This window comes from Populus trichocarpa, chromosome 6, assembly GCF_000002775.5.
Source record: "Populus trichocarpa isolate Nisqually-1 chromosome 6, P.trichocarpa_v4.1, whole genome shotgun sequence".
Taxonomy (NCBI): Eukaryota; Viridiplantae; Streptophyta; class Magnoliopsida; order Malpighiales; family Salicaceae; genus Populus; species Populus trichocarpa.
In genome coordinates, this window is record NC_037290.2 from 22,484,088 (window position 1) to 22,508,611 (window position 24,524).

The 24,524-nt window shown below is 33.4% G+C and overlaps 3 protein-coding genes and 1 long non-coding RNA gene across 8 annotated transcripts; 3 read left to right on the forward strand and 1 right to left on the reverse strand.

The window, feature by feature from the left end:
• The first annotated feature begins 431 nt into the window (after window positions 1–431).
• LOC7491984 (fatty-acid-binding protein 2) lies at window positions 432–5,750 on the forward strand. 3 transcript variants are annotated; one of them, XM_024602446.2, is made up of 11 exons: window positions 436–704; window positions 1,368–1,955; window positions 2,063–2,282; window positions 2,626–2,701; window positions 2,799–2,901; window positions 3,446–3,514; window positions 4,120–4,156; window positions 4,267–4,341; window positions 4,428–4,479; window positions 4,906–4,950; window positions 5,031–5,750. In XM_024602446.2, the coding sequence occupies exons 2-11, from the start codon at window positions 1,438–1,440 to the stop codon at window positions 5,126–5,128; spliced, it is 1,293 nt and encodes a 430-aa protein (XP_024458214.2). In that variant the 5' UTR covers window positions 436–704; window positions 1,368–1,437; the 3' UTR covers window positions 5,129–5,750. The 3 variants fall into 3 exon arrangements, with proteins under 3 accessions (XP_052310016.1, XP_024458214.2, XP_024458213.1); XM_024602445.2 differs by lacking the exon at window positions 436–704 and adding an exon at window positions 754–942; XM_052454056.1 differs by lacking the exons at window positions 4,267–4,341; window positions 4,906–4,950; window positions 5,031–5,750 and having other exon boundaries at window positions 432–704; window positions 4,397–4,479.
• Window positions 5,751–10,357: 4,607 nt separating this feature from the next.
• Window positions 10,358–13,406, forward strand: LOC7491985 (endoglucanase 16). The gene is made up of 6 exons (XM_024602477.2): window positions 10,358–10,801; window positions 10,913–11,125; window positions 11,226–11,426; window positions 11,585–11,662; window positions 12,125–12,274; window positions 12,414–13,406. The coding sequence occupies exons 1-6, from the start codon at window positions 10,583–10,585 to the stop codon at window positions 13,014–13,016; spliced, it is 1,464 nt and encodes a 487-aa protein (XP_024458245.1). The 5' UTR covers window positions 10,358–10,582; the 3' UTR covers window positions 13,017–13,406.
• Window positions 13,407–15,236: 1,830 nt separating this feature from the next.
• On the reverse strand, window positions 15,237–18,469 carry LOC112327940 (uncharacterized). Of its 2 annotated transcripts, none has more exons than XR_002982465.2 (3): window positions 17,803–18,469; window positions 17,152–17,490; window positions 15,237–15,623 (listed from the first exon to the last, which is right to left on the reverse strand). It is a non-coding gene; the product is annotated as an uncharacterized LOC112327940 (long non-coding RNA). The 2 variants fall into 2 exon arrangements; XR_002982466.2 differs by having other exon boundaries at window positions 15,237–16,287.
• A 3,360-nt stretch (window positions 18,470–21,829) lies between these two features.
• LOC7491986 (protein OXIDATIVE STRESS 3 LIKE 1) lies at window positions 21,830–23,979 on the forward strand. Of its 2 annotated transcripts, XM_024604202.2 has the most exons (3): window positions 21,830–22,228; window positions 22,921–23,350; window positions 23,448–23,979. In XM_024604202.2, the coding sequence occupies exons 1-3, from the start codon at window positions 21,972–21,974 to the stop codon at window positions 23,592–23,594; spliced, it is 834 nt and encodes a 277-aa protein (XP_024459970.1). In that variant the 5' UTR covers window positions 21,830–21,971; the 3' UTR covers window positions 23,595–23,979. The 2 variants fall into 2 exon arrangements, with proteins under 2 accessions (XP_024459970.1, XP_002308520.1); XM_002308484.4 differs by having other exon boundaries at window positions 21,832–22,228; window positions 22,921–23,544.
• Window positions 23,980–24,524: the final 545 nt, after the last annotated feature.

Sequence of the window (24,524 nt, forward strand, 5' to 3'; positions counted from 1 at the left end):
AATTTTGAAAAAAGAAAATAAAAATATAGAAAAAAAGTTCTTAAATTTTGGACACAAAAAAAGCATTTTGATGTAAGTGTTTGAGATTGCAGTGTATAGTATTTTTGTTTGAAATTGTATTAAAATATATATTTTTAATATTTTTACATTAAAACAATTTAAAAAACATTAAAAATAATAACTTGATAATTTTTTATAATAAATATACTTTTAAAAGACATTTAAAAACAATTAAATCGCACTTCCAAACATCTCAAATGCACACAATAATAATAATAATAATAATAATAAAAACAGAGAAGAAGAAAATCCGACTCTCATTATTTCTTTATTTGGCCGTGAAAGTCCCGAAACTTCGTAATAAAAAAATAATAATATATTTTTCCACATTAATTCCTGACACGCACACCCTCTCTGTCCTTCCATTTGCTTGCCACCAAAACAAATTAGCATTAAAAGAAAAGGGAGAAGAAGAAAGGTCTTTCTATTTTCTTTCAATAAAAAGGAAGCCTCTATTGATTATGAATCACTTTGACTTGTTCTCCTTCTGAAACCAAACAATACTCGCTCTCTCTCTCCAAAGTAAAACTGGAACCTAAGGAATTTATGGTTTGAATTTAGCTGGGAGAAACCTATTTACCGTCATCATTTTTTATCTTTGCTACCTCTTGATCAAAAACCTGTATTTCTTCCTCTAATATAAGGTATGCTCTCATTAATTTCTGATTGCTTGCGCACTTGATCATTTGACACAAAAGAAAGAAAGGAAAGGGCAAACTTTTGCAGATTGTGGTCATTTTTTTTTTCATTCTTACATTAGCTAGCTTAATGTAAAGACCCTTGATCTTCGTGCTTCTTTGAAATGTTGGGGTTTGTCTGAATAAATATGATGGGAAATTGTTTGTAGGTGTGATTTGCTTTTTCTCGGTGGGATTAATAAAGGTGCAAGCTTTTGTTTTCTTTTGTTGTATTGCATGGTTTAATTTATTTTGGTTCTTTTTGCTTCTTGAATTCATATTTCTTTTTAGGATGAATATGTGATCGTGAAGCTTGCTTGTTTTTACAAATTGATGGTTTTTATTGAAAATAATTGCCTGGTGTTTTTAATTCTGTGACACCAATATTAACGACAAGCCGTGGTTTTTACATGTGATTAACTGACATTTCATTGTTCAAAATGTGGGTCTTTTCAATAATGTTGATCCACAAGGTGTTTTCCTTAACTAGCCTCTGAAGGATGAGAAGCGGCAATGTAGCGTTTACATTTAGAATTCAAGTGTTTCACACGTTCTTAGTTAGATGTTTTGTTTATGTTTTTGAACTTCTTGCAATTATGAGCTTCTCATACTGATCATTTATTCTTGCAGGTGTTTTTGCATCCGTGTGACCTAGGTTCTTCCGGTATAGAAGTTTGAGACTCTTGAATTGGAAGCAGTAATGAGGAACAATTGGTTGTTGTTCATGGATTTAAATGGAGAATCTCAATATACGTTTCCCTTAGAACCCCTATTGTCACAAGGATTTGGGGCTATTCTCTTTTCTCAAATTAGTTCATTTGTTGACAACCCGTTGCACCAATCGGGATTCTTACATGTCCCTGAAACAATGGCTTTTCAAGAAGCTTTGAACCACGTGTCGAAGCTTGCTGGTGGTTTGATTTTTTGGTTCACTAGCGCATCCAGTTCAAATTTGAGTCGGCAAATATCAGGCAATCAGCGTTCTCCCCGACCAGGAAGCTGTAAATCTCCTGCACAAGTTAAGAACTCTACTTCTACTAGACATGATCTTGCTGGGTTAGGCTTCGGTTCCATATCAAAAGGAGAATCTTCACATCCTGTGGTTTTTAGTAAGATTTCAAATTTCGTGATGAGGCTTCTACACAGGGAAGCTGAAAGACGTCAATCATTCCCTGTGCTCTCATTAGCTGCTGCTCTGATACCACCATTTGGCAACTTGTGAGTCATTCGAGATATAATCAAATATGTTGCCTTCTGTTCACTTACTGGCACTTTATGCTGTTCTTTTACTATCTAAAGTTTGCTTTCCTGTCATTGGTCATCAGATCTTCAAAGTTACTAGCTATTCCTGGGGAGAATGACGATGTACCAGTACATGCATCCACTGGTCAAAGGCCTTGTGAAGTTGAGCGTTCTGGATGTCCAGGCCTCTCATTTCCTGATTTAAACTGGACAAGGCATGCTGTTGAGCCCAGAACGGGCATTGAGTTCCCAATGCTTTTGGACATCTTAGCTGGGCAGAATAGATCTAGATTAACTTCAGAGGTAAATATTTCTGAACTTCACGTTATTGCATGTGTGTGTTGTCAAAGCTGGATAATTGGGACCTGTCTGTGCTAACAATAACTTAATATAAATAAATTGCTTACGTTCTGGTTGGTGTCCATTAGGGATCCTGAGTTTCAGAAGATCACTAGAAATTTGGGCTTCAAATTCAAATATCTTATTACAATTCAAATTCTATATCCTAACTAATTGTTAAGCTTGAAATATTACCAGAAAATCGATGCCTATATTGACTGAGTGTTGCTGTCTTTCTGTTTTAGAGCGCTCCTGTCATCCCTCTTGCTTTTGTATCACTGTGAACATTTTCTACATGCTCTATCAGGTCCTTGTTGCCACTGGATCCAGAACTATGACAATAATCAGAATAAAGACTCTGAAGATTTATGCATTTGGTTTTTGTAAGTATTTTTAGATTTCAATTGAGGATTTTTTTTTGTTTGTTTATTTCATTCATGTCCGTGGTATTCAATTAGTGACACTTGTTATTTCTTATAGATGTTCATCCTAATTCTGTCTGCAAAAAACTGGGCCCAAAGTATGCTTCCGTTCCAATGGGTGAATTAAATAAACGCCGTGACTTTTACGAGGATCTTCTCAGGTATATGAACACTGGCTTTGCTGAACACATTGTTCGTGTATAGCTTCTTTAAGTTAAAATGTTGTTGCATCATTATGCGTCTTTTCTTTTTCTTCATATGTTTTTATAGTAAACTTCTTTTTAAATCAAGAGCCTGAAACTTTCAGGACAAATCTTGTTAACTTTTCACTCCATTCCAAATTTTTAATCCACAAAGTCTGTCTACTTAGAAGTTATATACAATATCTTATAAATCTTGTAGGCTAAGAGTGTTTTCCTGGAGTTTTAATGTAGCAAATAATATTTCTATGGGAAGTTGGTTTTGTTAAATGAACAAACAATGTGGTAGGTTTGGAGCATTAATTAATTAAAAAAGTAGAATTTTGCAAGGAAATTGCTTGTCACCTGCTTGATGTATTTTTATATCATGTTAAGCACTTGCCATGGGTTTGCTGTCATTTGTGTACTTTTACTTTTTCACTGTCATGGCTCTGCAACTCGATTAATGCACTTTAATGAATTTTTGGATACTGTTCTTATTCAAGTTCTTATGATAATAATGCAGGGAAGACATCTCCATGACTGTTCGACTTGTGATTAACTGCAATGGGATTAAAATCAACACTGTTAAAGAGTAAGTCAAACTTTGTTTGTGTGTGTGCATGAAATTTTAGTGGATTGGGCCCCTGATTTCAGCAACTCCTTGGTATAACCTGGACATTATCAGCATAATGTTTGTAGTGGACCTATCATTTAATGGATTATTTTTAGTGCGGGAGTATGTTATCATTATATCATATATTAGTAGTTCAATTAGAATTTTAGGATTCTCTGGGCCATGCAGGATTTTGTGTGAGAGTGTGTGTAAATGGAGCTTCCTTTCATTTTCTGATCATTAGACCATCCAAGTTACCCCTCTGATTTTCGTGGGCTACTAAAAAAAGATGTATTGGATGATTGGGTCTCAGTCAGGCATATTGAAGACCTTGATCTAAGTTTGCTCATGCAATCACTTTATAAGTTTTTAAATTCAAGTTTTGTGACCCTTATGCTTACTGAAGCTAAGTCTTATCATAGAATATGGATTATTTACGTGGCCAGCAATGCTGAGCTTCACCTAGAATAGTTTTGCCCTGGAGACTTGTTAACATTAATTCTGTAAAGTCATAGATGAAACTGTAAGACTGATGTTGAAAATGAGCATCAATACTCACATGCTTTCATTTTATGTGCTTGCAGTGCCTTTGAAAAATCACTTCGAAACCGTTTGGCAAAGGTAGATTTTTCAGCTTGTCATTTTGTGTGCATTAATCAGTTTTGTAAATAGGGGGAAAATGGCCATTCAGGTTTCTGATTCTCTAAAATGTTTTCCCTGACATCTCTCAGACGAACCCGGACACTGATTACAATTGCCTGACAACATTTGGTTCATTCTTCACAAAAGATGTCCCACTACCTGTGGTAAGTTCTTCTGGTTTTTGATCTCATTGCTTTACCTCTATTCATATTTCACCAGATTGCATCAGCTTTAAATGGAATTGGTGCAGGGAACAGTAGTTGATTTTCGAAGAACAGCTGATGGGCAACTAATAACTGAAAGTAAGTAGTTATTGATTGGAAATCTTATACTCTATATACATTGTTGTTGGAGTTAGTTTAGCGGCATCTCCTTACAGATGCTGAGAGAGATTGAAAAGCATTACTATATTAGTTTATAGTTGTCTGTTTTCCCAGTAGGACGTCTCATTCTCCCTTTTTTTACATACCTGATCCTGTTCATTAATGAATTTCTTCCGCCCCCCCCCCCCCCCCAAAAAAAAAGAAAAAGAAAAAGAAAAATTGTTGAAGTCAGACCTGCACATACTTATAATGGTGTCATCTGCCTGAGAGCTTCCCATTTTAGTGTAAAGCAAAAAGGCTGACTATTATACCCTATCAAGGTGCATGAATGATCTAACAATATCTTTTCATTCGTATATTGTCACATTTTATACGCAACTTACAGCAAAGATTCTATTCTTGCAGTTGGAGGTAACCAAATTGGAGCAGTTCGTAGCAAAGATTTATGTAGTGAGTGAATGGTCCTTCTCCTTGTCTATTTGTGTGCGCGCCGCCATTAGTTGATTCTAACTTTCAGTTTTACGTGACAGGGGCTTTCTTTGACATGTACATAGGAGATATTCCTGTCTCAGAGCAAACTAAGGAAGAGATTGGCAAGAATGTTGCCTGCATTATTGGGAAGTGCTAACCAAAAAACCTTCCATTGTCTCAATTTTTTACGAGCAGGTGGCTGCTGATTCATTGAACTTCTGGGTCACATATTTTTGTGCCTATAAAGATCTGTTGATGACGCACCTTTTAAACCTGGTTGTGGCCCAGCTGTAGGAGATTTCAATGCGCACTGGAATGTGCATCTAGGAAGTGGTTGGATGGGAGGTCATACATGTTATATAACAAATAGATTTAGTTAAAAAATCAAATCTGAGATCAAGATGGGGACCTCAAGGGGGTGCATAACCACCACAGAAGCGATTCTTTGTAACTTTTTTCATGGGGCTTTTCTGCCCCCAACTAGATCCAAGTTATTACAATTATCATTTAGATACAAAGGGGATATAGTAAAGCATGCTGTCACTGCTGTGTTGATGCATACAGACTAGAGTTTCTACCACAGAGGATGCACTATTGCTTGTAGTCAAGTCAATGGCTGTAATTGCCGTTCATTCAGACCATGGTTCTGCCCTGCGTTTGAAACAAACTGCTCTTATATAAGCCTCATGGGGCACGTCTTGTGATTTCCTTAATTTGAGAGTGTGGTTGGTTGTAATTATTTTTGATATATTAATAAAAATTAATTTTATTTTTTAAAATTTATTTTTGATATCAGTAAATCATGATCTGAAAATCTTAACAAAATTTAATTTAAAATAAAAAAAATAAAAAAATTTTAAATTTTTTTAAAATATTTTTAAAATACAAAAACAAATCTGAAGGAGATTTAATGATATAATCTCGAACCAGTACAGTGGCTATTCCATGGTTGTAAGCCAGACGAGCTCCTGGCCGCAAATCGATACGGAAGTGTCGGTGTACACAAATGGGACATCCCAGAGATTTAAAGCGACAGAAACTGAAAGGATCAAATGGTCGCCATCTTATGCTGCGAACTTGTCATAGGCTATGAAAGATAACCCTTTCCTGTCTCTAAACTTGGTGCCTGCTATGGTCAAGCATATTCAAGTATATTTAGCAAATTACAATGGTGGAAGAAAGAAAAACAATAACTAACAACTCTTAGAATAATAAATTTATATAAAAAAATAGAAAACATAATAATTGAACAACCAATGAATTCATAAAATTAAGAAAACACACACACATGATAGAAAATGATTATAATCAAAGTAAGAGTATTTTACCAAGTATTTGACCTGGGTTAACCTGGCTAAGAGGCCGGGTCACGGGTTACACGGGTCAACCCGGAAAAAATTAAAAAAAAATATTTGAAATTTTAATATTTCATATGAAAAAATTAAGAAACAATTCATATGAATATAAGCTATATATGTTATAAATAATGAAGTTTAAAAGAACATATCAAAAAGTTTTTTTTATCTCACATTGAAAATATATTATGTTATCCTTTTACGTTGAAGTATTTAAACCAAAAAAGTTTTTTATTCCACATTAAAAAACATAACTTTTTTCTTGTGAACATAAAGTATATATACTAAAGAGTTTTAAATCCCACATTGAAAAAATAATTTTTTTCTTGGGAACATAAAGTATATATACTAAAGGGTTTCAAATCCTTCAAATCTCACATTGAAAAGATACTATGTTATCATTTTAAGCTGAAGTATTTAAACCAAAAGGTTTTTTATTCTATATTGAAAAAATATAACTTTTTTCTTATAAACATATAGTATATATACTAAAGAACTTCAAATCCCACATTGAAAAAATAACTTTTTTTCTTAGGAACATAGAATATATATATTAAAGGGTTTCAAATCCCACATTGACAAAATAAAATATTTTTCTAGTATTTATATAATGAACTTTGAAAAAGGGTTAATAACCAACTAAAAAATATGAAAAAAGAGGGGTCTAGGAGAAAAATCACATTTGAAAAAAAGAAAGGGGTCTCATCCGGGTTCGCCCTGGTCATGGGTTGACCCGCAGAGTCGACTGGGTTTTGCTGGGTTTTTACACTGGCCGGTCTTTTACCTTACCCGAACCGGTCTAGCCACCGGTTCAACCGGGTTCTAAGTCGACCCACTAGACCGGTCCGGGTTTAATAACTATGCTTTAGAGCTAGTCCATTGGCCCATGCTCCACCACAGGCCGGGCTGGACAAATTATTTAAAATATAAAAAACATGTTAAGAGTGCAAAGATTTTTTTAATTGTTTTATTCAATCTAACTTAATAGGTCAATTTTGAAATCTTACAACTTGACTATTTGCCTAACTCGAGTTTCAAACTAAATCGCGCAGGAGTTAGCCCAAATTAAATTGATTGATTTTATGGATCCAAATGCAATCTTGATAATTGGTAAAAACATGATTTAACTTTTGACAAAATTTCAAGATGATAACTTTTTTTAAAAAAACTATTGAGACAGTGATATATTGGATGAATCTCAGTTCCCCAACAAATCGTGTCATGGACTCCATTGAGCTTAATAATTTGTTTTTTATATAATTTTTTTTAATTATATGATAAAAATATATGGTAACAAAATTGAGCATCAACCTAAAAATAAAAACTTATTTGAGATGGTAATAACCTTATAAAAAAATAATAATAATAAATCATATAGTTTATTTCTCAACCAATCCATTATTATAGGATAAAATCGAGAAAAAAAATTAAAAAACAAAACACCAACCTAACACCATAGTTATCAGACCCGACCCGGGGGTTGACCCGATAAACCCTGGTCAACCTGGGAAAACTAAAAAAATAAATGTGATTTTAAATTTTCACATTAAAAATTTAAGAAATAATTCATGTGAATGTAGATTATACATGTTGTAAATAATAAATTTTAAAATATTTTTTTAAAATATTTTTTTTTTATCTCATATTGAAAAGATATTATCTTTTCCTTTTAAGTTGAAGTATTTAGACAAAAAATATTTTTTTATCTCATATTGAAAAAACACAACGTTTTCTTGTGAACATAGAGTATATACTAACAGGCTTCCAATCTCACATTGAAAAATTAAAAACTTCTTCTAGTGTTTATATAATGAACTTTAATAAAGGTTGGTAACCAACAAAGAAAAGATGGTAGGCTCGCACGCATAAGATTGGATCGAGTTAGTGAAAAACCATCGATTCTTCCCCATGCACGCGAGGCAACACTTATGCTAAATGTATATTACCTTTGGTCTTCCTTGATAATTTATTCTATTCCACATGGATGCCATATAAAATATATGCCCCTAACTATTCATTGATCCTTTTGCCTATTAATCGATTTATTCAACCTGTTTAGAAAAATTATAACCTCGTTCACAAGAGTTGGAATACTTATTGTTTTATAAATTAAACATTAAAAAAATTATCACAATCTAATTAAATCATAAAATTAAAATTTATTTAAAAAAAAAACATATCAAATAATGCATTATTATTACAGGAGTTGGTACATTCACCTCTTTATAAACTAAACATTAAAAAATCATCATAATCTAATCAAAACATAAACCCAAAATTTATTTTTTAAAAATAACATATCAAATAATGCATTATTATTAAAAAAAAATCAAAATAAAAAAAAACTAAAAAAAGAGAGAAAAGAATGAGGCTAGGCCAAACCAGCGCTTGGCCCATGCCTCAAGGGCCCGCATGTGGGCCTGCAATGTCAGGCCCAGTCACACGAGCCTTTATTATTTTTTTGTTAGATAATAGGGCAGACGATATGGCGTTCGCCTCAACTAAATTTTTTTTTAAAAAAGATGTGTCGTTTGGCATACCTAGATTTCGGCCATCATAGTGGATGAAAAATCAGGGTCCCTGGTTTTTTTCTTTTAGAAACCCATTTTCAGCTCAAAATACCTGGAAAACACCCTAATAACCTTTTTAAACCAATCCTTAACCTTCAAAAGTGCAAAAAATCGGTCAAAAACCCAAAATTAACCCGGAAACCAATTTCTTCTTGATCTCAAATCTGGTTTTTTAGGCATTTCAGGGTAAAAAAAAATCCAAGTTAAACTCCCATTATCATATGAAACCATTTGAAACAAAAGGCTAATGTTTTGGTAGCCAGAATCGAATAAATGATATTTTTTCTGTTATGGCAAGATTCCAACAATTTTCTCTCTCTCATCTCACTTATTAAAGACTGAAAAATGATGAAAATGAAGTTTAGTATCGAAATAAAAGTTTAAAAAATGCAAAGGATTGGTCACCTTATAGCAAAAACATATGAGGGATAAAAATATACTTCACAAATAAATTTAAACGTGTCACCCATGTTATCTTTGTTTTACACTTTAGTCCCCTGTTTTTCAATTCAACTCTCACCCATAAAAAAACATTTAATTAAGCTCTAATTTGGGCTCAATTATGTTAAAATAAAGTTTGAGGATCAAATTGAATTTTTTTAAAAAATATACTATTATAATTCATAGTAAAATATAAAAGAATAAATAGTAATTCGTGCATAGTTAAAACTCCACATCAGCTTTATGTATAATTTCTTGGAACTTTAGCTAACAATTAAGAAAAGTGCTGATATCATTATGAATAACGTGATGCTTCAGTATGCATCACTCACTCATTAGCTACACTTAACGACTAATTAATAACAAATTAATAAATATCAATACCATTTTATTTATTTTATTTTTTTGTATTTATACGGTTTTTCAATTAAGATCTTGAAAACTGGCAACAATCAACTCAATTGTACGAGAATATCTATTAATTATTGAAAATATTTCTCTTATGCAAGGAAATATATTGTACTCTTGTCAATGCATATGGATACATCAAGTCCATACAAGAGAGGCAATGGCTGTATAAGCTAGAGCATGGCAATCAAGAAATGGCGCGTGCATGTGAAAGATTGTTCTACCTTCTACGTACTTTTAGAAGGTTGACTAAATTTCAGGCTACATAAACGGACACCAAACCCTCTTCAACCTACCGAATTTGAAACTAAAATTTGAGCAATTAACCTAAGATTGTCCAAAAGTTTGCCCCGAATATAGATCTACGTGCATGGAACTTTCTCTATGTTTAACCATTAGAATCGCCAAACAACCTAATTACCCCATTTGATCATATTCCAAAATAATACCTACTCTGTTTGCAGTCTCTCGTCCTCAAACCTCGAGAAACCCCACGTTTCCATCCCCGAATCTCTCCATTAAGCTAGCACAAACACACGCATACAAACTCACTATCCCACATTCCAACCAACCATTATATATATATATAACTAGCAACTGAATTCTTTCCCACACATCACATTTATAGCTAGCTCAAATAATTAACCATCTTCTAAGAGATCCAAGAGCCTAACCGCCTCTTTCCTTCGCTTTATATATAAACCCCGCAGCCATTCTAGCAAAAACACATCCAATTCTCTCATTCTCTATAAATCATTCCCTTTATTTCTCTACTTGTTCTTGGATTCTCTAATAGGCTCTTGGATTCTGAGTTTGAATTTGTTTTGTTTTTGCCTCATGGGTACCTCAATGAGATCATGGATGGCCGTTTTGATCATGGTTTGGCTTACTCTCGTTCAAGGAATTTTTGTGGCTGTTGATGCTACTTTTAACTACAAGGATGCCCTTACTAAGTCTATTATTTTCCTAGAAGCACAAAGATCAGGAAAACTTCCTCCAAACCACAGGCCACAATGGAGAGGAGATTCTGGCCTCGACGATGGTAAACTTGCAAATGTGAGTCCCCTCCCTAATTAATTTCTCTACAATGTTATAATTCATCAACGTTGCATGAGCACTTATGATCTTTGTTAATGATTTAAATTATCTTGCTTGAACTTGTTTTAGGTGGACCTTGTTGGGGGATATTATGATGCAGGAGACAATGTGAAATATGGACTGCCAATGGCTTTTACTGTTACCACTCTGGCTTGGGGTGCTCTCGCTTATCACAAAGAGCTCCATGCCACAGGCGAGCTGCCCCATGTACGTTCTGCCATTAAATGGGGCACAGATTATTTTCTTAAAGCCAGTTCCAGGAAGAACCGTTTGTACGTGCAGGTAACATATATAATTTTTCATATTCATTAATTATATCATAAATGATTTAATCTTAATTTGAGTTGCTGATAATTGTTTGTTGGGTGCGAATTATACAAAGGTGGGAGACCCAGTGCTGGATCATCAATGTTGGGTTAGACCAGAAAATATGAGGACACCAAGAACTGTGTTGAGGATTGATGAGAATAACCCGGGAACAGAGATTGCAGCTGAAACTTCAGCTGCAATGGCTGCTGCTTCCATTGTTTTTCGACACACTAATCGTACCTATTCCCGTAGACTCCTCAACAAAGCCAAGTTGGTAGGTTTTTTTCATCCACATTAGTGTTTCCCTTAATTAGTTAATTTGTTCTTTACCTATCTTTTCTCATTTCTATTCTTGCAATGTTGGGATTGTCTTGATTGTACAAATATATCTTTTGTGATTGATTATTTCTTTTTATTTCCCTTTCTTTTCAGCTGTTTGAATTTGCTAAAACACACAAGAAAACCTTTGATGGAGAATGCCCATTTTATTGCTCTTTCTCAGGCTACAATGTAAGCTCTCTCCCCCTCTCTCAAGTAAAATATAGATTATATGTTTAATATGGGACACAAGCAAGATGGCAATGGATATCTACAAGGATGACAATATTATTATATTCATGGCTCATGTGTTTATTATATCTATATCTAATAGGTAAAAAAATTAAAAATTTATACTTTATTTATCGAATTTCAGATATTCATACAATTATATATTATCTAAATTCTATTATTATTCAACATAAAATAAAATAATATATATATATATATAAGCATACTAAACTTATTATGCTTTTGGTATATCTTTTTGTTCTTATTAAAATTAGAATCCAAGAATATCTTTTTAAAAGTGAAAGACCTCTCTCCTAATTAATTAACCAGACATATTTGAGGAAGTTTATTTATGAGCATACTAAAAATATCGAGAAATAAATGTTATCTTAATTAAGCTAGTGAATAATGATGGAAATGCAGGATGAGCTGTTGTGGTCAGCAACATGGTTGTACAAGGCCACCACTAAGCCTATGTACTTAAAGTACATCAAAGAAGAAGCCACTAGTGCTGCTGTGGCTGAGTTTAGCTGGGACCTTAAATACGCTGGAGCCCAAGTCCTCCTCTCTAAGGTGAGAATCATCTCTCTCTCTTTCCCTCTGAAAATGGTAACTGATTTCACTCAAATATGGTTCGTTAATTAGTACTAATTTTCTGAAGCTAAATAATCACAGATTGAGATGATATAATTTTCACTTGATATAATTGCAGCTGTATTTTGAGGGAGTGAAGGATTTGGAATCCTATAAGAAAGACGCTGACAGTTTTATATGCTCAGTGCTGCCTGGTAGCCCCTTCCATCAAGTATATATCTCTCCTGGTGGTATGATTAACTTGAGAGATGGGGCCAACACTCAATATGTTACCAGCACAGCTTTCTTGTTTAGCGTCTACAGTGATATCCTTGCCGAACACAATCAAAAAGTACAGTGTGGAAACCAAGCATTTGACTCTACCCGCGTCATGGCATTCGCCAAGCAACAGATAGATTACTTGCTAGGGAGCAACCCTGAAAAAAGATCATATATGGTAGGGTTTGGACACAATCCACCAGTGCAAGCACACCATAGAGGCGCTTCTGTTCCAGTGATGTCTACTAATACAATAGTGAACTGTGGCACGAGCTTTGCTAACTGGTTCAACAAGGATGCACCAAACCCTCATGAACTAACTGGTGCCTTTGTGGGTGGACCTGACCGGTTCGACAACTTTGTTGATAAGCGTTGGGATTCATCTAAAACCGAGCCTTGCACGTACGTTAACTCTATTTCAGTTGGTGTTTTGGCAAAGCTTGCAACAGATGGCCGTGTCTAGTAATCAGTCACTAATCCATTCCATTATCTGTTGTTTAGTGATTGATCATGAGCACTCAAAGTACGTGTGTGTGTGTGTGTGTGTGTCTATATATATATATAGTCCAAAGACTGAATTTTGCATGCCTCAACACTTCTTCTTTTTCCATCAATTCCATTGACACCAGAGAATAATATGATATGTAATATGATTTTCAGTGGTGTTTAGTGTAGGGAAATAAAGCTAGTGTAGTTTTGCCAGCATTCTATCTGGGTATGTATGTTTTTCCACACAAAGTGGATTAATTTGCAACTATGAACAGATACACTGGTTGCCCTAATTGTGAACTATAATTGAATCTTGGCTATGATCATTTGCGAGGATATGGCACTTCAATTTGTATTTGTAGAACGATGGGTTATATTGTTGAGATACATTACCGGTTTTTATACTTCTTTTCTTTCTTTATCAAACCAAATATTTTACAAGAAAGGGTTTGGTTTGATAAATCATGTTTGTTAAATCCTAGTCTTTTAGATTCTAAGATGGCATGGATTATTTCATATGTTTATTAATTTATTTAAAAATTACCTAATTTAATCATTTATTCTCTAAATCTTTTTATGGATGTTAAGAAAATTCCACTTTTATACAATCTCTCGTAACAGTTTTTATTTTGAAAAAAAAAAATCCTTTTATAAGCTGAAATATAAGATCAAGAAAAATAGAATTGCAGACAACTGATGTATCTTCCATTGATTGAACTCTTGTGTGTATATACACTTACGCGCTGTGTTTTTCTGGTCTCCTTCAACCTTTTGCGACATCCATTTAGAGATAAGCTAACAACATTATCCTATGGTTTAAAAGACAAACATCAACAGCCCTCAAATGCAATGCCTTCAAGCGGGGGTTTAGTCTATAAATGGAGAAAGCTGAAGACCATGAAATAGTTTACCTTGTTCTTCAGACAAAAACAGAATGGAGAGGGACAATTTATCACATGGACTAATTTAATGAAATCTGGAGAACTTTGACTCATAAAATAAAAACTAATAATTAATTACACTGAAAATTACAAATTATACTTTAACACTCCCTTTTAATTTGTAATTTTTAGAAACTCCTTAAATTGTTGAAACTTTTCAACTGGAACAATTTTTGTAAGAACATTTGCAGGTTGATCATTTGTATTGATAAATTTCAGTTGTATCTCTTTTTTGCTAACCATGTTTTTGATAAAATGATGCCTTAACTGCATATGTTTTGATTTTATATGAAAAACTGGATTTTTGATCATTACAATTGCTAACATGTTTATATAATATGACAGTAGGATCAATGACCTTTTGATGCAAATCAGAAAGAATTCTCCTCAACCACATTGATTGACATACTACTTTATTTGCAGAAATGTATTCTGCCTCTGCAGAAGATAAAGCTATAGAATTATGTTTCCTTAAACACCATGAAATTATATTTGTTCATAGACAAAACACATAACCAGATGTACTCTTTCTATCATCGCAGCTTCCAGCCTAATTAATGTCAGAATAACCAATCAACCTGTTATCTTCTTGTTTCTTGTACAGATTCCATGATGCTTTGTTCTTTAAAAATATCGCATGATTCTTTTTGTTGCTGTAAAATGAAGTTTGTTAAGATCCTCCATAAATCTGAAAATAATACTTACTGAGAATAATATATCAGGTCTTAAATTTGTGAGATAGATTAAAGATCCAACAAGACTTTGAAAAATGTTAGAATCCATCTTAGCAGCACCATCATTCTGTTGTGACTTCTTATTTGCTGCCATAAGAGATGTTATTGGTTTACATTCTGACATGTTGAATATCTTGAAAAGATCTGCAACATACTTTTCTTGTGAAATAGAAATTTCTCCTAAAGATCGCTTCACTTGAATGCCAAGAAAATATCTTATCAATCCAATATCTGACATTTCGAATTCTTTCATCGTAGCATTCTTGAATTCTGCAATCATATCTTTTCTTGTTTCTGCATATATTAGATCATCAACATAGAGACAAATCATTAAAAAGTCTTCTCCATTTTTTTTTCCAGATAGAGTGATGATTCAAATTGACTTCTTTCAAATCCATTCTGATGAAAATAAAGATCAATTTTGTTGTTCCATGCTCTTGGTGCCTGTTTTAATCTATAAAGAGCTTTATAAAGTCTATAATTTTTTTCTTCTTTTCCTTTTAATTTATATCTTGGAGGTTGCTCAACATAGACCTTTTCCTGCAATTCTCCATTAAGAAATGTTGGACTTAACATCAAATTGAAAAACCTGCAATTGAAGTTGTGCAACTAAGGCAATAACTATTTTGATAGTTTCCATTCTTGTAACAAGTGCAAAGGTTTCTATAAAATCAACTTCATGCTTCTGTGAGTAGCCTTTTGCAACAATTCTAGCATTATGCTTCTGAATATTGTCATCCTCATTGTATTTGATCTTGAACACCCATTTTAAGCTCACTGTCTTCTTTTCTTTTGGGAGATTAACTAACTTCCATGTTTGATTCTTTTCAATACTTATCATCTCCTCATTCATAGCTTTCCTCCATTCTTCATTTCTTATTGGTTCTTCAAAATTCCAAGGTTCACCTGAAAAGAAAGCAAAATGACAAGAGTTGTAAATGTCAGTTAATGGTCGAAATCTCCTTGGAGGAGATTCCAAGTCTAATTCTTCATTAGAACTTGATGAGCTTCCATCATTCTGAGAATTTGAACCAATTTTATTTTGAGAAGAAGAATTGGAAACATTAAACTGCTTTGGAACTTCAAGTAACTCAAGTGTTGCTGATTCTGGATTGACTGAATCTTTCCATTTCCAAGTTGTAGATTCAAAAAAATAACATCTCTGGAAAGAAGTAATTGATCCTTTCTAAGATTGAAGAGTTGAAAGCCTTTTGATTCATCACTATAGCCAATGAAGATAAGTCTCTCTCCTTTTTTATCAAACTTGTCTCTGCTTTGAGAAGGAATAAGAGCATAAGCAATACTGCCAAAGACTTTAAGATGATTGACATCATGTTTTTGTTTATACCATGCTTCAACCCAAAACTTATTAGGAAGTCTTTTCCCCTTTAACATGCTTTTTGCCATTTCTTCAATAACTCTATTTTTCCTTTCTACAACTCCATTCTGCTGAGGAGTATGTCGAGCAGTAAGTTGCCTTTGAATACCATTCTCTTTGCAATAATCAAGAAAAGGCTTGTAAATAAACTCTCCCCCACGATCTATCCTTAGAGTCTTTATCTGGCACGCACTTTGCAATTGGATAAAAATTAAAATTAAAATTAAATTAAAGGGCAATTATAAATTTTCTATTGGAGGGTGAAATTAAAAAGAAAATAACTTTAAGAAAAGGACAAAAAAATTCAAAAGAATGAGGACCAAATTGAAAAAAATAATATACTATAAACTTGGATTGAATGATGAAATTGAAACTAATAAAACTTTGATAAAAGGATCAAGAAAAAAAATAGAAAATCAAAAGAATAAGTAGCTAATAAAAAAAAATATATGACAAATTAGGATTGAATAATGAAATTAAAAACAAATAAAACTTTTACAAAAAAGTCAAGAACAAAAACCAAAATTCAAAAAAATAAGAACTGAAGTTGGAATATCGACAAGAAAAAAAACCAACTTGTTATTTTTTAGGGAGGAGAGAGCAAATAAATTGAAAAAAAACCTCATTGGCAATAAACCGCCCTGCCTCCACCGACACTCATCGCACCAATAAAAAAGAACATAACGAATCTTCCAACAACACGGTGTGAAGGCATTTTTTGCCGGTGGAAAGGCGCCTCCCACGTGTCAACATCTTTTTCAATTGAAATATTAATTAATCTTTGTTAAAAGATCAAAATACCCTTGGACACATGGTTTTATTTTTTTATTTAAAGAGTAAACTTGTCATTTTACTATATTAAAAAAACATAAATACCCCCATATACTAGTTTTTAAAACGGACATGAATGGTAATTATGTTATTTTTTAATAATTTATGGATTGCATGAAAAAACCGAACCAAGACATTTATTTTATTTTTTAAATGGCAAACACTGGAACTCCACTACAATGCAGCGGAGCGTAGAAAAATATATCTATGGCCGAATAAACTTACCTTCCATTTTAGCTTTTTTGTTATTTATATTGCAAATTGGGTGTCCATTTACTCTTGAACTTCAGATCCGAAAGGACACTAGCCAAAGCAAAAGGCACAACCGCACAAGTCTTGTGAGGGCACTTGTGCTCCAAGCCATACCCCTCCACCGTCTTCCATGGGTCTCCTCTTGGCCATGCGTTTGGAAAGTTATTTTAGGTAATAACTCCTGCATGTGTGTCGCTGATATAATCCAATACTGTCCCTCTCGAAATGTAGTGCTGTCCTTCAAAGCTGGATTTTTGCTACATTTCGGATCCCTTGATTCAGGCCAGTAGATAACCTAGAATATCAGGCAACCTACAGGTCATTAAATTGACATGTCAAAGAGTTTTTTTTTTAAAAAAGAATTATCTAAAATAACATTTTTTGGATAGTTTTTTTTTTAAAAAAAAAAAAAACTAAAACAATATCGTTTTAAAAAAAACAATTACTGAGTTTTACCCATCAATATCATTTTTTTAAAAAAAATTAACGGGTTTCACCAAGATTTAACACACCAGACTTGATCTAAGACTCGAGCGGGTTCCAAATCAACTCGTAAGGTCAAGTTCTAAAAATTGGTTATCGGAGATGAACCTTCTATTACAGATACCGTAGTGCAAACATTACCTTGGTAGGTGATTGAGTCCAGATAAAAAATCTATCCATGTATGATCTCCAATTTCTTAATTGAGGCCCTACATCCTCTCCAATCACAGGGATCACAATTGCCATGCAAGGATTAGCTTCCACAACGCGACTGCAAAAGAGAAGAAGTGTGGTTCCTCCTTGATTAAATCTTAAAACAATCATCAACATCCATATTAGAGCATTAATGATAAGTTTCTTTCTCCAAACTTTCCTTTGTCAGTGTGGGCGGATGCCCTCTGTGCCCACGCTGTGACTTCACCCCTGCTTGTGGTCGGTGTGGCCTCGCCAGCCATAGAGGAGCCATTCTCCTCGCCCGCCCACTCCCTATGATAAAAGCCTAAATGGCTTAGGATTGTTGTCGCCTTCTAGGAGCAGTTTCGGTGGTGGTAAACTGGTAATTTGAACCTATATTTGCCGGTGTTAGCTGGGTTTTTTTTGTCATTCTAACTGTTGAAACAAGTACTCATTGCAATGGTAGCTGGTTTTTCTTCGTGGACTTTCTCAGGCTTCTTATTGGTTTGATCCCATCTAGTCTTCAGACCTGGTCCAATAACATATTTTATTTGTTCAAAAATCAAACGAAGAAATTAAACTCTAAAAATAATATGTATATATAATTTAAAACATGCTATTATAGGGAAACCCTCATGTTAGTCTCCAACTTGTATATCCATTCTCAATTACATTTATAACCTATGAATTTTATCAATCAGGTTCCAGACATTTCAAAATATTCTCAATTAGTGTTTTTTTTTGTCAACGTTGTCGGTATTTTTGTCAAATCTTCTCAAAACCGATGTCTGTTTTAGACATAAATATACATATTAGATTAAAATGTAAATACTCATAAAAAACAGTTCCTCTATTTTTAAAAGATAAATTAATTAATCTTTTTTTTTAAAAAAATTAATTTATTTTTGTAATATTTATTTATTCATTTCCTTCCCTCTATTTTCTTAAAAATAAAAAAACGTAAATGAACAGAAAGGACTAAATAATTAGTTTTTAAAACAAAATAACTAATTAATTCATTTATCAAAACTAGGAGGACTTAGTTTTATAATTTAGACCGCAGGGATGCATTGGAAACCTTGGACTCCAAGGGTGAGTCATCTCCACGTGACTATTGAGGACTAGGACAGGATTGAGGATGAGGATGAATATTGAAAGTGACCTTACCTGCAACACGTGGTCGTATGGTCTTTCAATTTCAGTGGACACATGGGTCCCACAAAACCAACATCATTTTATTTCATTTTCCCCTGTGCCTTGTGGAGAGAGAAAGAAAACCAACCAAGTCTTCTTCCCCCCTCTCTCCAGGACAGGAAGCGGGACCCGCTCTCAAATACCCAACCCAATCCTAGCCGTTGATTGTTTGTTTTCTGGATTCCTACCCTATCTATCTAGCTATCTACCTGATCTAGCTGGATTTAGCTGTTACAAACTGTAACAATCATATTCCACCCGCTTGAGTTGAGCTTGAGCTATCTACCTAGCTAAGCCGTCGAGCAGTAATATTCAAGCCGACTTGAAATATTAGCCGCCATTACGATTTCCGTCACCAGTCTATAACATCTAATTAATAACTTTAATAGTGATTCATTTCATATATTCTTAATAATAATAATAATAATAATAATAATGTACTCAAAACTTAGAAGTTATAAAATAAAGATTTTGAATTTTTAAATCTTATATAAGATAATAATTCTTATCAAACAATTTCTTACAATCATAATGATCATTACAGCCACAATAAAAACTATCATTTTCTCAAATGAATATATATATATATATATATATATATATATATATATATATATATATATATGGCGCATACAATTTTGTTTAAGAATATAAAATAATAGGATATTTTATGGATAAAATGCTCGGGGAATAAATGGATTCTCAAGTTATTGACTAATTAATTTCAGTACCTAATCCTTGCACGACTTTCTTGTCGAGGACGTCATAAAATATATGGGGAAAAAAAAGATAATGATGGGATAATGTGCGTGGAGCTGAGCCAAATAAATAAGTAAATAAATAATAAAGATGTGGGTGTTATGAAAAATCGTGAAATTAAAAACGTGTGGGGCCATGAATATGGATAAGGCTAAGCGAGGCGTTTCGTCAGTTACACGTAATGGCATCGATCAAAGACACAAGAAGATAAAGATACTTGAACGTGTCTTAATTTTGAACCACTACCACCCTTTCCTCTTGCCACCTGGCCCCACCTCTTTTTATTTCTTTTGTCCCCTCGTATTCTAACATTTGGGCTTCACTTTTGGTCGGCATTTACTTTTACTTTTACTTTTCCTTTCTTCTTCTTCTTTTTCTCTTTTAATTCACTAATTTATAGATTGCTGTCTGAAATTACATGTTAATTACTTAATTTGCATATTTTTTCTTATGATTTTTTTTTTATTTTTTTAAATAAATTTCCAAGGAGGCACGTTAATATTAGTAGATCAATTTTTTTTTGTCATTTTCACAATCAAATTATTGTTATTTTAAGATGGAGGAGTGATGGTCAGAGAGATTTGTTCACTGTTTTTATTTCTTGAGTTATTGTTAAAAATCGGCTAGTAAAAATATAAAAGGTCAATACAAATTAATTTGAAAATTATAGTGACCGTTAAACCAAAAATCAAGTCAGTCATTACACGGAGTCAAATCTTAAGTCTTGAAATAAATGTTGTTGATTATGGGAATTCAAATCTTCAATTTATTCACATTAACAGTGTCATTAAGGCACATGTTAGGAAAATTCTTCTTTCCTAGTGTGTGTGTATATATATGAATCCGATCTTCTAATTTTAATAAATATTGTTGTTTTTTAAGGTGTTTTCTTTTTGAAAATACATTAAATAATATTTTTTTTATTTTTTAAAAATTATTTTTGATATCAACCCATCAAAATAATTTTAAAATATAAAAAATTAATTTTAAATAAATAATATTTTTTTATATAAAACTTGTTGTTTGAAACCGCATCTAATATATTCGGAAATGGAGGCAATTTTTTAAAGCAGCCATGGTATGGTACCATATCCTTTTCCCTCATTTGTATATTAGAGTTGCAAACAAGCCATTCTAATTGTCAATTTTGGGTAGTTTCTTCAATTATATATAAAAAAAATTCAAAACAAAATCACCATCACACATATATGATTTTCTTGTTATTTTAAGCATAAAATTCGACACCACATCTAATTCCACCTTCGTAAAATTGTCTTTTAATCTTTACATGGAGGAAATAGGCCCCCCTCCGCCCTTTTTGTATTATAAAAAGCTACCTTATTAGGATACATTTAAATAATATTTGAAAATGTGGTTGTGATTATTTTTTAAAGTGTTTTTTATTAAAAAATATATCAAAATAATATTTATTTATTTTTTAAAAATTATTTTTGACATCAGCACATCAAAATATCTGAAAAACTAAAAAAATATTAATTTAAAGTAAAAAAAATAAAATAAAATTTAAATTTTTTCAAATACACTTTTAAAATGAAAAAACAAACAGGTTATTAACCAAAAACAATCATAAAAAAACATAAAAAAATAAAAAAAGGGATTTATTTCTATAAGTAAATTGATATTCCAATAGAATATTTTTTACACCACGTAAACAGTTCGGTTCCGTGGAGTAAACACAAAAATATTCCACAGACAAGTATATAAAAAGAAAAAGAAGAAAAATAGATAACAAGAACAAAGCATCAAATGTAAGACCAGAAACACAGGATAGCAGCAGCAGCAGCAGCGGCTAGTTTTTTTACGTAATTAAAAATAAAAAAATATATAGGAAATTGTAACATCCATCCACGGGGTAGATAAGGATAAGGCTAAACTAAAGGGAAAAGAAACCCCCTCCTTTTTCTCTGTCTTATTTATTAATCATTAAAATTTCAATTTTATTTATTTTCCCAACAGATAGTTTGCTTTCATTTAATTAATTAATTAATTTATATTTCATTCTATATATAACTGAAATCAACACACCACCACATGTTCTCTTTCTTTATTCAACCCAAATCTTTCTTAAACTAAAGGCAAGAGCCCAGCAAGAAAAACATCCTCTGTTTTCAAACCACAGACACACAAAGAAGAGGATTTTGTTTTCTTGACTATCTAGAAATATGAAAATAGCAGTGGATCATAATAGTTGTAATAGCGAAAGAATAGGGTGTTTGGCGACCTCGTCGGTGGAGAGGAGGAAGGAGATGGCGGAGGAGTGTAGTCCGTCGTCTTCGACGACATCTTCTTCGTCGTCGATCGGGAAAAATAGTGATCTAACGGATGGTGGAGAAGATGGGTTGGAGGAAAATGAGGTGCAAAGTGCATATAAAGGGACTCTTGATTCCATGGAGGCTTTAGAGGAGGTCTTGCCTATCAGGTATTTTTATAAATAAATAAATATTTCTTTTGGCTTTGCGAGAACCATTTTCTTTTTCTTTTTTACTTGTAGTTTGGAATAAATTAGTTCTTTTCGGTAAATCTTAATTAATTAGATGTTTTTATTACTGCATTTGATGAGAACTTGATTTTCTTTACATGAGCGTTTTGCTCTTGAATAAGGGGATCTTTAGAAGTGAAGATCTGAGCTTTTGATTGAATGGGATATGCCCTAGGTATTTAGTTATTTTCTTGACCAAGGAAGCAAGCCAATTTCAGTCACTGCTACCGTTGAGTCTTCATTTAGATCATTATTATGTGCTGGGCAGATTTTTTTTCTAATTCCTATGTTCTTTCCTTTTTCATGGTTGTCTCTGTGGAAATAGCAGATGATTTTCTGTTTTTGGCTAGTTTCTGCTTTGTTATGCTCTTTAAAGTTTAGAATTACAAATTGTTTGCAAGATCTGAATAGTGAAACTTATTTCCTCTGCAAGATATGTATAGTGAAACTTATTTCCTTAGAATGGCATCTTACGAGAATAGCACTGACAACAGTGGGACATTTCATATACAGATTGGCATGTACCAGATTTCTTTAGGGTTTGTCTTGTTTTGGATGTTTAGCTAATTGAACCGTGGAATAATCATGTTGTTTTGCATTATTTTGGACTGATGATTGAGAAATGTTTGCAGGAGAGGTATATCAAATTTCTATAATGGCAAATCAAAGTCTTTCACAAGCCTGTCTGATGCGTCCTCTTCTCCCTCCATAAAAGACATTGCAAAACCAGAGAATGCGTATACGAGGAAACGCAGAAACCTGCTTGCTTTCTCTCATGTTTGGGAGAAGACCAGGAGTTTCCCTTACCGAAGTGGGATAGCAAAGAGACCGATTAGCAATAGCAAAAGCACATTGGCTTTAGCAGTTGCCATGAGCAGTTCTGAAAGCATCAGTAGTGCTAGCGAGGATTCGACTTCAACTTCAAAGTCTCCCCCAAATCTTCCACCTCTGCACCCAAGATCCAGGGCTTCTCATAACAATCTAACCTCGTTACCATCCCCACGACAAAATTTTTCTCCCTGGCGGTCGTTCTCTTTGGCTGATTTGCAACAGTGTACCATGGTAAATTCGTTTTGTGACAAAACTGATCACTAACTTGATACTTCCATCTTAGTTTGTGCTGATCCGGAAAGACTTTCAATGTTTTATGGGGATGCAGGGAAATGTTTTCTCGTTTTTCATGGTGCTTGCCCCATGTGCTTGTTTTGAGTTGATGGAATGCCTAAAGGAATACGAATCTTCTCTCGTTCTGTTTTTATCTTTTTGTGATGCTGTTAGGTCTTCAACTACAACCATACGATGCTAGTTTGCGCCTATTTTCCCACCTTGTCTTCACATATGAATAAGCAAGGAACTAGGAGTAGGCTTTAACTCGAAACAGCCACTCCCTTTGCCACCGCGATCATGTGGAAAATGCTGATGTAGCATAGTACCTAGGCGGGTAGAGGACAGCAGCAAGTCCAGAACCAAGCACTCTATATGCTCCTGCCAGATGAAGCAGCAGGAGTGCTTCAGCTCACGATCTACCAAGCCTAAAAGTTAAAACGAGTGGCTAAGCTATGATGCTCGGAACCTGAATGGAGAATTTAGAGTCACATTGCCTGGAAGGGAAAGGAAATAACTACAATAGTTGACTGTCCAATTGTCTTTGTATAGATGACAAACAAAAAATAAAATCATAATACAAACAAGCAGAATGTGTCATCGTTCAACACGAGATAAGATTCCACAGAGCGCAGAACCAAGAACTGAGCCTACCAAGAGAATTCCATTTAAGGATCTGTTGCAGGAGGTGTGCCATATTGATAGAGAATTGAGTGCTGCAAATACAAGCTGGAATAAGCAGAGAAATAGAGAGACAACAAAATACTAAGTACTCGATGAATATTCCTCTGAAAACACATCAGAAGATAGGTTCGAAAATAATTCAATGGTAAATCCGAAAGAGAACAAAGATGATCATCTTTTTCATGAGTAATCAAAGACAGTCTACCGATCCGGGCAGATAGAGCTTTTATCATATACTTCATGAAAAATATTTTTTAATAAAGTTTTAACTCTAAAAATAAAAGAAATTAATTTAAACTTTACCTCAAATATGCTAATTAAACATGGTTTTAAAGCAAATTTCCTTACGGACCACCCAAACACGAACCTGTTGTTAACCCTGCTTTGTTCCCAAGTCTCTTGCACAAGTCCTAGAAATTTTTCCAGCACGCCCTGCAGTATCATCATT